A 13,193-nucleotide genomic window follows, 5' to 3' on the forward strand; every position below is an offset into this window, starting at 1 on the left:
GTTGGGTGAAGATGGCACAGTAAGCATTCCTTGCCAACAAATGGCTTTGCAGCACAGGATGCATCTGGGGCTGTTGTTCTGTATCCAATGCTTGTAGGTAGAAACAGAAGCACACACGGCTCTGTCTTTAGGCCTTTTTCCACGTCCACACGAGAGAACAACTGAGTCATTCAGCTCCTTACCCTGAGCTGAAGTCTTTGGACATGACTGTGCATCGCCTCGTGCCCCAAAGAATGAGGAGGAGGTGAGCCCGTGGCAGTCACTAAAGGCTCATTAATTCTGGCTGCCAATCTTGAACCAAATCCTAGGCTAATATTTGACTGCATCCCTTTAAAGATTCAACACCTGGTGTCGGGTTAGTAGATTCCCAGCAGTCGCTTCTGATGTAAATTTGAAATGCTGATGTTACAAATGAGTTCTGATCCAAAGTGCTTCTTCTGCAGGTGTGAAAAGGAGTGGAAGTTTTGGCTTTAACTGCCATCAAGGTGATTATTCAAAACCAATATTTGTCCTTCCTTTTTGGCATATTTATTTGTTTTTAGCAGTTGCTTTGGATTGACGTTGAGGTTTCATAGTGATGGTCGTCTGTATTTTAAGTCTGTGTAACACAGTGAGGCTCCTATCCTGCCTCTGGAAGAAGATATAGGGCCAATTTTAATGACGGTGTACAATTGTACTTACATGTCCCAAAGCCTGAGGAAACCTGTCTGTTAAGAATTAATGGAGTAGGAAGTCCTGGCATAAAGTAAAGCCTTGAGTGAAATTCCATGGCTTCATGGACTGTTAATTCTTTATTAGGTTTTCCTTACACTGAGATAAAAGGCATTTTATCTTTTTTAAGGTTTGCATTAACATGTCATTGAGTTTTATAGATACATTGATCTTCAATTGGCTAATCCAGAAAGGGTGATAGAAATTTGTGTTATGTGCTACAGCACTGACAACTCCATAACACTTAAGATTTCTTTTATTTCCTTGCATTTATTTATTAAGTTTTCCTCAGAACAGAGCTGTGGTCACTGTCAGAAGTTGTGAAATTCAGTCTGCTCTGTGTTTTTATTGGCCACGATGTCCGGGGTTCTCTTTCCTTTTTAAGTGCCTTTACTTTCTAGCTAATTTGGCAGCAAGGTTGATGAGTCTCCTCTGAAAGCTTGCAAAAAAGATTTTTTACAGTAGTTTTTCAACACGCCGTCTCTATCTGTGATGGATTCTTGGCTTTCTTGCCTTCCTGATTTATTTATTTATTTATAATATATTCCAGTATGAGATGGAGTAATGAGGTGTATCTGTGGATTCAGGGAAAGGACCTGAATCTGATTGATGGCAGTATAGGTTGTTTGTTTGTTTGTTTGTTTTTGCTGATGCTTCCTATGAACAAAAACTAAACGTGAGGGTCTGCAAATGTCCAGTAAGGTGTGCTGTGCCATAGGGTGCAGCTGGGAGCTCACATTGCCCAGCCTCACTGCATCTCTGCCCCTTGGCAACCAATGGATGCATCAAGCAGTGAGTTGAGCCCCCTGTGCAGTGCTGCGTGGCAATGACCTTCCCAGCTTGCTAGCTCTGCAAAGGGAAACCTCCTGTTTGTCCGTCTCGGGTGGGCTGCAAGGACTGCATTCAGATGGGTTGATTTTGGAGATGTTTTCCTTCATATCAGGGATTTGTTTAATCCTTTCCTTGCCAACCAGCCTTGCCAAGCCAAAGCATCAGAGCAGCTTAGATCTCGCTTCTCGCTGTCGGCTCCCACTCGCAGCCTCTAGCAAATGCTTATTTTAACACCAGCTGGCTGTGATCCCTTTGAACTTTCTGATACGAGATTAAATGTTAATTTATTACATATCATTATAAGGTTATATGTTATCTCTAGGATAACGGAATCCAAATGCTGGAATAGAATGTTTGGGATTTAATGCTTGCACGCGTTTTCCTTTGCTAAGGAAACAAGAATAGTTGAGGGCAATAAGACTGAAAAGTAGGTGAATTAATCTAACTGATTACAGCTAACCAGGAGCTCAAGCCCTGGAAGAACATAGCCAGAGGTTCATAATTTCCTTCTTTTTGCAGAGTTCAGATGAAACAGAGGAAAAATTGACTGAATTTTCTAAATAAATAAACAGGCACCGAGCAATTGTTGTGTGCTGTGCGTGTTCCAAGGGCTAAATCCCATGGATAAGTCATGCGGTGTGAATGATGGGCTCGGCTCTGGTTATGAATGCCAGGCAGAGCAGAGCACTGAGGTGACCTGTGTGCCCAGCTCCTGCAGGATTTGATTCTCTGGGCTACGGGTAGATGAGCAATATCCGATATAATAAGATATGACTTGAACTTGAATTGACTCAAACCTGAACTGCACTTGTGATATTTGCACACAGAGGTTTATAGGAGGTGCCACCGGGCAGAAGGTGAACGCAGCTTTTTTTCTCTTCCCTCTTGCTTCCAGTTTGGGCAGCTTTGGGTTGGCAAATACTGTCATGGCACGGTGTCCCCAGTGTGCAAAAACACTATGTGTGGGTGCAGTGCCATCCACATGCAGAACGCTGCTCTGGATTGCTGTTAGCTGAGGCATGTATGGGTGAACATTTGCCTTAATGTGTGGACATGTGAGGACCATGCAACCAGTATGAGCTTATCCAACTTTGATTTCTGCTTGAAAGTTTTTATTCTCTGCCTGTAAATTGTCTGTGATGAAGATAACTGTGCTTGGTGCGCCGTGGGAGGAAAGTTGTAATACGGTTTTGCTTTCTTTGTGCACCACTATTTTGGTAGGGTCTCCTATTGCAGCCTCCTGGAACAGCTGGGAATTGTCCTTATGCTTAGCAGATGGAATTCTAAATTGCAGAAGGGCACCGGGCAGCCAAACAAGCAGCCAGGAAGATCTGGGTGAGGTTGCAGGCTGCTTCTCCTCTCCCCAAAAGGAGCTGCTCTCCTTGTGTGAGTGACAAGCTGCAGCCTTTGGTGGTTGTAGTAAGAGAAGAGTGGTACCGAGGGATGGTTGTTTTGTCCTTTCTGACAGCGTCTGCCATGAATTTGTAAAATATGTCAGCGGCGGATTCAGAACGTAAAATAATGCATTCAAGTGTGGAAAAATTATGCTTTGTTCCGTTAGCAGGACGTGCTCTAAGGGAAGTGTTTCAATAAGCGAGGGAGCAGGGGGGGAAGGTCGGCAATCACCCCAGGAATGCAAAACTCTTTTACTCCGTAACAAATTAATGGAGTTGCTCGAGGCTGTTGTCATTTCAGAAAATAAAAAGTCGAATCAAGCAAAGGAATCTGAGAGAGCACAGAAACTTTTGTTCTGGGTGTGGGGAAAAAAGACTGCTGTCATTAGAGAGGAGTGAATTCATATTTCCTGTGCGGCTTTCCTTGGCAGGTCGGTATGAACTGATAACTTTATGAGCTGGTAATGAAACGATGTCTGAACTTTACAAGTAGGGCGGTGTGGTTGTTCCCCCGAGAGCAAAGTGCACATCTTGCTGTGGGAGTCTGGTTGGTGTGATGTTGGCTGCCTGTGAGAGCATTGCGAAGAGTAGGGTAGAGGTTGGGTTGGGGGACATGAGGTGTGGGTATCTCTGAAAGAATAGTAGGTGAATTTTTGGAGCCGTGGAGCTCTGATTTGTCATCTGCTGCTGCGGTCTAAAGGCTGGTGGCCTAGTAGGTCCCCTGTCCTGAAAGTTCACAGCTTGTGCTTAAACTTGGAAGCACATGTTGGTAGGATGGCTGTCCAGATGGGAAACCCAACAGCAATGGGGAGTACAGTGAGCAGGCTCCTGGTGCTGGGGCAGCCCCCAGGACCTGGCTGTGGTGACTCTGCATCCTATTCTGCCTTATCTCAGCCCCAGGTGTTGCTGCACGTGGCACGTGCTCTTTCTGGGATTACAGTCACCGTGGGATATGGATAAGTGCTGTAAGACAGAGGATTTTCTATGTGCTCAAGTCACATCTGTGTTCCTAATAACTTTACAGGGGTTTTATTGTAAGCTGCTTTTGTAGTTTCCTGCGGCTGTCTGGGCTCGTGGTTTTGGAGTTTGTTTCTTTCAGGAGTTCCAGAACAAGAGGATGGAGAAAGCCCATTGCTCTGGGGAAAGCCTTTGGACCAACATCACCTCTTTGTGACAGTGCTAATGAGGAATTGCTGCCAGCATTTCAGGATCCTGTAATTTCTGGCTCATGCAAGGACTTTTTCAATATCTCCAAAGCTTCTGAGGGGAGAATGAGAAGCACTATAATATGATGCATCTGCGTATCCAATGAGTGCAGACAGTCTGTTGCATGTAGAAATTCAAGTTGCTTTGCTTCGTTTCATGGTTAGGTGTAATGCCTGAGGCTGCTGATGGCAGCCACAAGCTTGGGCCTTGCACAGAGGCAGGCAGCCAGAAGGTCCTCCAGGAGCAAGGGAGAGCTGCCAAGGAAGGGTCAGCCCAGAGAGGAGCAGAACTATGAAGCCAAGCTAGTATTGCTTGGGGAAAAACTGAGAATGTTGAAGCAGATGCTTATGAAATGGCTTTTTTTTTTTTTTTCCCCTTTTTTTTCATCTGGATAGTGTGGGATTGTAAGTAATGCAGTCAGTGCTGTGTTTCTCCTTATGTTAATGGGGAATTTAGTCTAGGAGTCAAAGACAACCTACGCGAGTGATTTGGGAAGCAGAACTGCTATCTGGAAAATGGGGAAGTGGGGTTGAGTGGGACCTGCTGGCTCTGTGGCACTGCAGGATGCCATTTCCATCAGTGCCCCTCATTCCCTGACCCCTGCCTGTGGGGCTCTGTGTCGGTGTGAGAGTGCTTCCCCCACTCCTTTGCAACTGAACCGATGAGTAACTTTGTGAGAGACGGGGATGCACTTTGCTATTCAACCTTAGCTGCTGAGATCAATATCTGCAGCAGGAGAGTGATTTTAATAAAAGGACTCTCGCTCAGCTTTCCTATCTCTATGACAGATAGGCCCCAGTGAACATAAATCCTAGCCTTTCTCCTGTCAGTCTCTTGGCTTCCTGTGACATAGATGTTTTGACTCTGAATACAAATATTTCACAGTTGGCTAATAGTTTAGGGCATGTATTTAAGAGATTTACTTTTGGCAATCACCTGGTGAATGAGTTCCCTTCGTAAGGCCTTTCTCCTGTGCAGGGAAACAACCGCACGCTCCTACACTCATTTTCTGTTGTTTATGAAATACCACCATGGGAAAAGGAGTTTTGTCTCAGACAGCAGGAGCAGGGAGCCTTCTGCTCACCTCCTGTTAGCAGTGAGGCCCCGAATCAGCCCTGACAAAACCCTATGTGTCAGATCTTGGGTGGGTTTGCTGTGCTGGAAGCATCATCTGTGCTTTGGGACCGGGAGCAGCAGTGTGAGCAGTGCTGCAGGACCTGGGGCAGGTGTGCACAACCTGTGTGTGTGCATGTGGGCAGCCTTAGCAGTTGTTTCTCCCCTGCAGGTAAGCAGAATGGAAACCCTGCCTGGTTAATCAGGTGTGTTTAAGCTTCAGCTCAGCTCATTCAGCTGATGAATTTGTGACCTTTAGCTGCTGTGCCAGTGCCTCTAATTGTAACGGGTAGGACAATTTCCTGTCGCTGTGGGAGGAGGGATGCAGAGAAACTCACCAAGAGCAACGTGTGACTTTTAACTACTTTATCAATGCCTCTGACTGGAACCCTGCAACAAGTTAGGCCAGTGATCAACCCAACAGAATAACCAGAGTGACTGCAATGGCCACTTACATGAGAAAACTCCTGGGCAGGTTCCTGGGGGCTGGGGCTTGCATCCTTCAGCACAAGGTCTAGGAAAGTTAAACCCTCATGAGATGCAAATTGAAGTTATTATAGTGGCGCGATGCTTTACATACGCACTCTGATTTCATCCTAAAAAGATTATTTTCTGGTTTCAGACTGTGTCAACTTTAAGCTAAAAGAACTCCAATCTTTGGAAATAAACATATCCGCTCAGAGAACCATACTGCTGTAATGATAATGGCTCAGCTTCAGCTGCATGCCTGATAAAATCTTCTTATGCAGGCAGATCTGATGTCTGCATGGGCCAGCATGGCAATCAGGGGAGCAAACACAATAGTGTTATTGCTTGGGTTTGCTTGCCGTTCCCTGGCCAGGATAAATATGTGATCTATTTTGATAAACAAGCCTGAATGCCTCCCTCCCCGTAATAAAGTAGTTAACGATCATCTTCTCCGTGAATGTCAAATAATGAGGCAGTGGCTTAACAAGCCGGTTCCTCAACCTTGTATAAGCAGAGCCTCGTTTCCTTGAAAGATAAATAAAGCTGCGATCCGCCGTGTGCTGTGCTGCTGTAAGGCTTTTTATTTGAGACTTAAAAAAAAAAAAAAAGTAATAATTCAGGGTAAAGTTTGTTCAGCTGTTGGATGCCTTTGCTTCCCCCTGTTCTGTTTGCTCACTTGGATCTGTGTTGTGTAACGCTGTGTCCTGTTCTGCGGCTGCTCCGTGGATCGCCCTGAGCATCACAGAGGGGAGCAGGTTGGTAAGGCTGCACTGACCCAACTGGCCCAGCCCACTGCTGAGGCACCCCGAGGCTGCTGCTCGGTTGGATGAGTGAGCTCAGGCAGATAGAGGGGGATATTTCCCCTGAAGGTGCTCTCAGCACCTGCTGTCAGAGGTCTTGGCCTGGCTAATGCTGATTTAGGGAGCACAGCAAGCATCATTTCCTCTGGGATCCCGTGCTTTCTGAGCTTTCCTTGCAGGGCTAAAGGCAGTTCTGAGCTCTTCTCTAAGCTTTTACTGATAGAGAACCCCGAATTAATCTTGAGGCCGTTTGGGTATTGGATTACACTCTTCCTCGTGCCTTTCCATGCCAGCAGTGCTGGAAGTGGCATGGGATGCTAATCCTGCCGTACCTATTCACTCTGTCACAGAGGAAAATCTATGAAAACAAATTGCTAGTCCAAGCTAAATTTATTCAGTTGGAGTTAATTATAATCTTTATTTAGTCTCAAGTGATGCCTTCTTATCATACACTTATTATAGCTGAGAAAATTAATTTTTATTCTACCATAAAGGTGAATGTAATAATCTGGGTTCAGGGAAGGGATTACTTTAATAAGATTTATAGGCAGCCTTTCAGACAGCTCGGTTTTATTACTATCTGTAGGTGGCCTTGCTGTGTGTGTGTGTGTCTTTCAGTCTGGGTGACTGTGCAAAATGCACATGAGCTAAAAGTGCAGTGAGCCCAGCTTGGGAACTTCCCCATGCAACTTCATTTTTTGGCAGTGGAAAGGAGGCATACTGCTGAACTTGCTGAGGAGTGCAGTAATGCCGTTTGTTGTTGAACTTTGTGGTCTGCTGTGTGGTCAGAGGGTTTTATTCATATGCAAGGTTTAATTTTTTCACTGATAAATGCGTGTTGGGGGATGGGAGTGTTCAGAGATGGACTGCTGCCGTTGGTGGCTGCAATGCACAGCTGCAGTGACACCTGGGGAACGGCAGTTTGATGGGCCATGTGGGGATGAGTACATGGGACGTTGGCCCAAGCCTACAAAAGTTAATTAACCTCTCTTCAGCTTTAGATGTTGGGATTAAATAGAGTATTTTTTTTTTTTTTATATTGCATCATTTTTCTTGTCTTCATCTTTCAAAAGAAAACGCTCAACCAGCAACATTTTGCAAAGTGAATGGCTTTGCTTAAGTCTAATCAAGACCGAATTGAAACTGGTTGTGGGTTTCATATCAAGTCCTATCCTCACATCAAAGTAGAAAACAAACAAGAAGCTTAAAGGGATCCTATCATCTTTTCTTACGCTGCAGTTTTTGGTATTCTGGCAGCTTGTGGGCTGACCTGAGAGTTAAAGGAGTGTTGGGTTGTCTATATGCAGGGCATATTGAATGCTGAGCTGCTCCTGGCTGGGGTCCTCTCAGGTTGTTGGTCTCGCCCTTTGTGTGCATGAGAGATAGGAACCTACTGAGCTTGTCCAGGGTTCAAATATTCTCCTATAAGGCAGCAGTTCTGGAATAGCTTTCCTTGTGTGGACAGCCCGTTCTGGGGTACAGTGTGTTTTTATTCAAGGATAATGCCTGCCTTTCCCGAGCAAAATAATTATTATGAATAGAGCCATTTTTATAGTGGAATAATGTACATGTGTAGTTTGGTCTTTATGGTCTTTAGTGGGGGCTGGTGGGAAGGGCTGGTGATTTTTCTCCTATACAGACAAGCCATTGATTGCCTCTGTATGAGTCATGGATAACATCATAGTACTTACTGGCACCACATTACTTGAAATTATTCCTCTTACAAAGAGGAGTGACTGTATGATCTTATGCTACAATTCTGATGATGCTGCAGGAACGATGAATTTTAATGTTTTCAGTCTTTCACAGGTGTGAGATTAGATCTCTTGTTTGTTTTCCACCCCCCCAAAAAAAACCAATATGGGAAGAGTTGAGTATTTTAAATGCTTCTTGCTCCTTTGGCTTATGGAGCTGATGGAAGACTTGTCTCCTGTTAAATAGTAAGCTAATAGAGAGGGAAGATATTTATGTTCCAACAAGACTTGTTTTAATATCTCAAATCACATCCAGCTCTGTGTTATTCCCACACACCCCCTGGTCCCAAAGTCATTGGAAAAATGGCATAAATGGCATCCAGCCTTTGAGGTGGCCCTGAGCTCTGGGGATGCCCATTGGCCTCCATCAACTTGTTCTTCCAGTCATGCTCTTGTTTGTTTTGCAATTAGGACCAACCATGTTCTGCACGCTTTTGATCCCGCTGGAGTGATTATTAAAGGAGCAGGTGATTCATTATCTGCTTTGCTGTCCATCAGGAGATGGATGTGTGTTCTGCTGGTGATGGTTACTGTAAGGAGATTGATGTTGTGGGGCTGACGTGCTGAATTAAAAAGGTGGGGTGAGGCCTTGCCATAATATGAAGTATTCCTTTTCAGATGTTCCTACAGCATCATAAAATGCTGCTAAATTCAGACATCATATTTTGTTGCAGGCTGGTTCTAGGACAAAGCCCAGCCCTGTCTACTAGTGTTTATGGCTTCCCATATAAGCTTTCAGACAAAATTTGTGTCTCGTTTAGTTTGAGTTACTGTGGGCTGATAGCCTGGCTCTCACACCAGCTCTCAGCAGCAGTACTGAATGTTGCCACTGTAATGTAGCGGAGGAAAAGGGGAAAAAAAAACCACACATTTCAGACTTCCTGTAAATCAGTGCTCGAGAGAGATGAAGTATCTGCGTGAAGGATAAGGAGAGGGGAAAAGTGCTGTCATCTAAACACAGATGCATTTAAGCCTTGGCTCATCTTTGCTCTCGCTGTGTGCTCGGGAGCTGTGTCAGTCTCCTCTGCAGTGCTGGGTGGGGGCAGATAGTAGCAGTCCTCCCCCCAAATCAGAAGGTACTCTTGTCTGTCCTCTGCTTTTATATATATATATATATATATATATACATATATATATGTATATATATATATACAAAGCAGCACAATTTTTATGATAAATGTGGCTCTTAAAAAGTATGGCTTTCAAATGTAGCCTTGCGGAGCTGGGTTGGAATCCCAGCAACTAAAAGTAAATGAGCAGAATCTCAGCAGAAAACAAGAGTGCAGCAAAGTCAGACGGACGAGGTTTGCCCTAGCAGCTGTCATTGAGAAGTACGGGCTTTAAAGCACACAACCTGAAAATAAAACCAAAAACCCAGCTTAAATATTCCAGCTTTTATCTGTGCTAAATTGCGGCCATAAGTACCTGATCACCCGGCTGCTAACAGGTGTCGTTGTTTCTGCAGTCATTGCGTTGTGTATCTGCTCTCCCCAGCCGTGACAAACAGTGAAATCGCCACCGAGCTCCAGCGAGAGACCATGAGAGCTCTGACCTTAGGATCTGTCATTGTTGCTTTTGTTATCTCCGCGTTACGGAGCCGCTTTGTTTTAATTCATTTGCCTTCTGTTTATTTCCTCTGTGGCGGTCCCAGGAGTGAGCTTGCATTCACCAGCAGATGAATTGTTAGTCTGAAAGACCCACCGCTTCTTTTTGGTAGAATCTTTCAGCCCAGATTGAATATATCTCACTATTAATTAGAGATCAGCCCCAGCCAAAGGCAGCTGTCTGAGCCTTCCCTCCCTCTGGAGTCTTTTCTTGCCCAGGAAAAATTGCTCGGTGCTGGCTGGAGGATTGACCATTGTGTTGTAGAGAAACTTCTGTGATCTCCAAATGTGTTTCATTCTCCTCTGGAATTAAACAAACAAAATCCTTCCAAGCATCCGTGAACCTTTCTCCCGTATAGGATTTCTCCTTCTCTTGTCTTTAGTTGGAGAAAAGAAAAGTTTCATTGCCTACTGAAGCCAATCCAGTGGGATGCTTGAAGTATGAACTTCAAGCCAAAAATGGCAGGATATGAAGAAAATGTTTATGCTGAGGGTTGTGAGGCACTGGCATGGGGTACCACAAGAGGTGGTGGTTGGTGGCCTTTGAGTGTTTCCAGAGATGGGGCTCTGAGCACCCAATGGAGCTGTATGTGTCCTCATGCACTGTGTGGGAGTGAGACCACGTGGACTTTGAGGGTCCCATCCAACTCAGACGGTTCTATGGCTCCGTGTTTATCGCACAGTACCTATAACAGCATTGATCTGCTCTTGTGGGATGTGCTAAGCAAACGTTAGAATTGTCTTTGTTTCCTTTTTCCTTTGGCCTGCAGTGGTGGAGAGCCGAGGAGGGATCATGGACGGCGTGCAGAGATTCTCAAACCTGCCAACGTACCTCCCCGCCAGCTATCACATCTGCAATGCTGATGTTTTCTTCTTCCTTAAGGAAACCAACCAGGACATCACCAGGAACTCCAGTTTGCAGTCCAGGGTGGATTCATTCATTATATACAAATCCAAACTGCCTCCCGTCCTAAATGCCACGTACGGACCCTTTTCTGTGGAACAGGCGGTTCCTTTGGACCTCATGCTGTCTTCTACATCTTTTGGTTTCACGAATGAATTCACTTTTAATTGGAAATTAAAATCACACATAATAGACAGCTCCATTTATTCCAACAAACCTAAAATACAAACCTTGTTCTACATTGCGGGGAAAGACTGGGATGACTATGACCCTGAGGAGAGGTTGCCTTGTGTGAAGATGTTTGCTTTCCTGGAATCTAGAGAAGTGGTGGCCAGCTGCAGGTTGACAGGCCAACTGGGGTTATGTGTTGCAGAGCTGGAGTTGTTTCCCAGCTGGTTCAGCTCCCCTCCACCCCTGGTTTCAGAGGATACAGCTCCCCTGGAAGGGATTACTGTAGAGCTCTTCTATAAGATTTATACAGCAGATGGGGAATGTTCTCCAGAGGATGAAAAGTGGGAGAACAATATTCACACGGATCAAGAGAACGAACAGAAGGCTTTGCCAGCTATGGAGAGGATTGGTAGCATTGTTGTTTACCCAAATCAAGACACATTAAAACAGTCTTCGCTGAGGCTAGATGAGAATGTTGTAATCCGCTTGCCACTCAGCCCGGTCAGAGAAGGGGATGTTGTGACCTTCCATGTCTCCCTGGCAGATGACTCTCTGGCAGACCAGTTTGTATTAAGGTAAGAGAATATTTGAAGTGCTGTATGCTAAGCAGTTTACAAATAAGGACAAATTGATCTCAGATGTAATTGCTGTGGTGACGTTCAGTGTTTTCCTCGGAGAACTCAAGTATTAGCTCTCCAGCTGGGGAAAACTATAAATACTCTTAAGTTATCTGTGTGGATGACTCCTTTTGGAACGTGGAAATTGATTTTAAAGTATGCGCTATTAACATATGCATCATCATCTTTTGTTTTAATTCTGTTTGCTTCTCTTAATGCTTCTTGCTCTTAAATTACACCTCTCTGAGTCTGCCAGCGTAGTTGCCACAACCCATTTTGCTGGGTGGTTTGCAGGAGTGTTTTCTGTTGCTTTGGTGAGGTATCCCCACTTTTCATTGTTTTCCAGACAATCTTTCCAAAGCTCATGGGCTGCATCTTGTACATGTTGTATGCAGTGAGGAGCTGCTTCATTGCATTGTAGAGGGGAGCTGAGAGAAATTGCATGTGCCTCAACTCGTGCAGGAGGTCTTTGGCAGAGCCAACATTCAAACTCAGGCTTTGCAAGACCTGCCTTGATTTTGCTGCAAGACAGCCTGTCTGACCTCCTCAATCTTGTGGCTGCTTGTTGCATGAGCCATTTTTGTTCTAAGTTTAAACATTTTTTGGTGACCTTTACTCATGAATGTGCCTGTAATAGGAGAAATCAGGCATTTCTAACCACCCTGAGGGTTAGTGCTGCATGTTTGTTACGTCCTTAGCTGTCAGACTCTAGGTTCAGAGCTGTGTAGAGACGGAATTCAGAGAGAAATGTGAGCCAGACTTAGGGAATAGAAGGGCCAAAAGGTAATTGGAAATTGTCATCTGCAGTGAGAACACGAGGCACTCGGGAGGAAAGGAGCTGCAGTCCGTGCTGGCAACCTCAGACAGATTCATGCCTTACTTCTAACTTTTTGATCTGAGAAGGATGGGAGCAGAACATGACAGAAGTGCACTTCAGGGACAGATGTTGAGAAAACAGACAGCGAGCTGTAGGCAGTGCTTGCACGTCGTTCAACTGTTGTGAAATAGCACATGCATATGAATGAGATTGCAGCACAAAGCAGGACATGGTGTACATGCAGAGGGTAAGTCATGGGCCACCTGTACTCAAGCATTTTTTCATGCAATCATAGAATGTCCTCAGTTGGAAGGGGCCCGTGAGGATCGTTGAGTCAGACTCTTAGGTTTCATTGTGGTGGGGTCAAATACATGAGAAAGGATATTGCATCATAGGGTTTAACCAGTCTTCAGGTGGTTTGGGTGAGGGAGACTCTTCCTGTTAAACCAAGCTATTCTGTAATTGCTTCTGCTTGCGTTCACTGGTTTTTCTTTGATAAATGTGGCTTTGGTAAGCAGCTGCTGTTGAGCAGGGCAGTAGATGGACCTCGTGGAGTGATCGGACTCAAACAGTTGTCTGTTGATCCTCAGCTCTAAAACAGAGAAGTGATGAGATTTGCCCAAGGTTTTGCATCAGCTCTTGTCAGGTTTTTGTTCTTTGCCATGCCGTGGATAAAATTCCTGAGGTATTAGAGAGCCTTGTAATAAATGGCAGTGAGGATGGTGGTTTTGTAGTTTCCACTGGCCAGGAAAGCACCAAAATACTCCTGCAGAGATAGTTTTGCAATGCTGTCTTCAAAAGCA

At 44.9% G+C, this 13,193-nt stretch overlaps 1 protein-coding gene across 3 annotated transcripts in view; it reads left to right on the forward strand.

Annotated features, from left to right (window-relative positions):
* Positions 1-13,193, forward strand: part of TMEM132B (transmembrane protein 132B) — a 169,336-nt gene that overhangs the window by 26,969 nt on the left and 129,174 nt on the right. For all 3 annotated transcript variants that reach the window (XM_072350868.1, XM_072350866.1, XM_072350867.1), the window contains exon 2: positions 10,652-11,531. In XM_072350868.1, coding sequence (XP_072206969.1) covers positions 10,675-11,531 — 857 coding nt within the window. In that variant the 5' untranslated portion in view covers positions 10,652-10,674. The remainder of the gene's footprint in view (positions 1-10,651; positions 11,532-13,193) is intronic.

This window comes from Excalfactoria chinensis, chromosome 16 (assembly GCF_039878825.1).
Source record: "Excalfactoria chinensis isolate bCotChi1 chromosome 16, bCotChi1.hap2, whole genome shotgun sequence".
NCBI classification, from domain to species: domain Eukaryota; kingdom Metazoa; phylum Chordata; class Aves; order Galliformes; family Phasianidae; genus Excalfactoria; species Excalfactoria chinensis.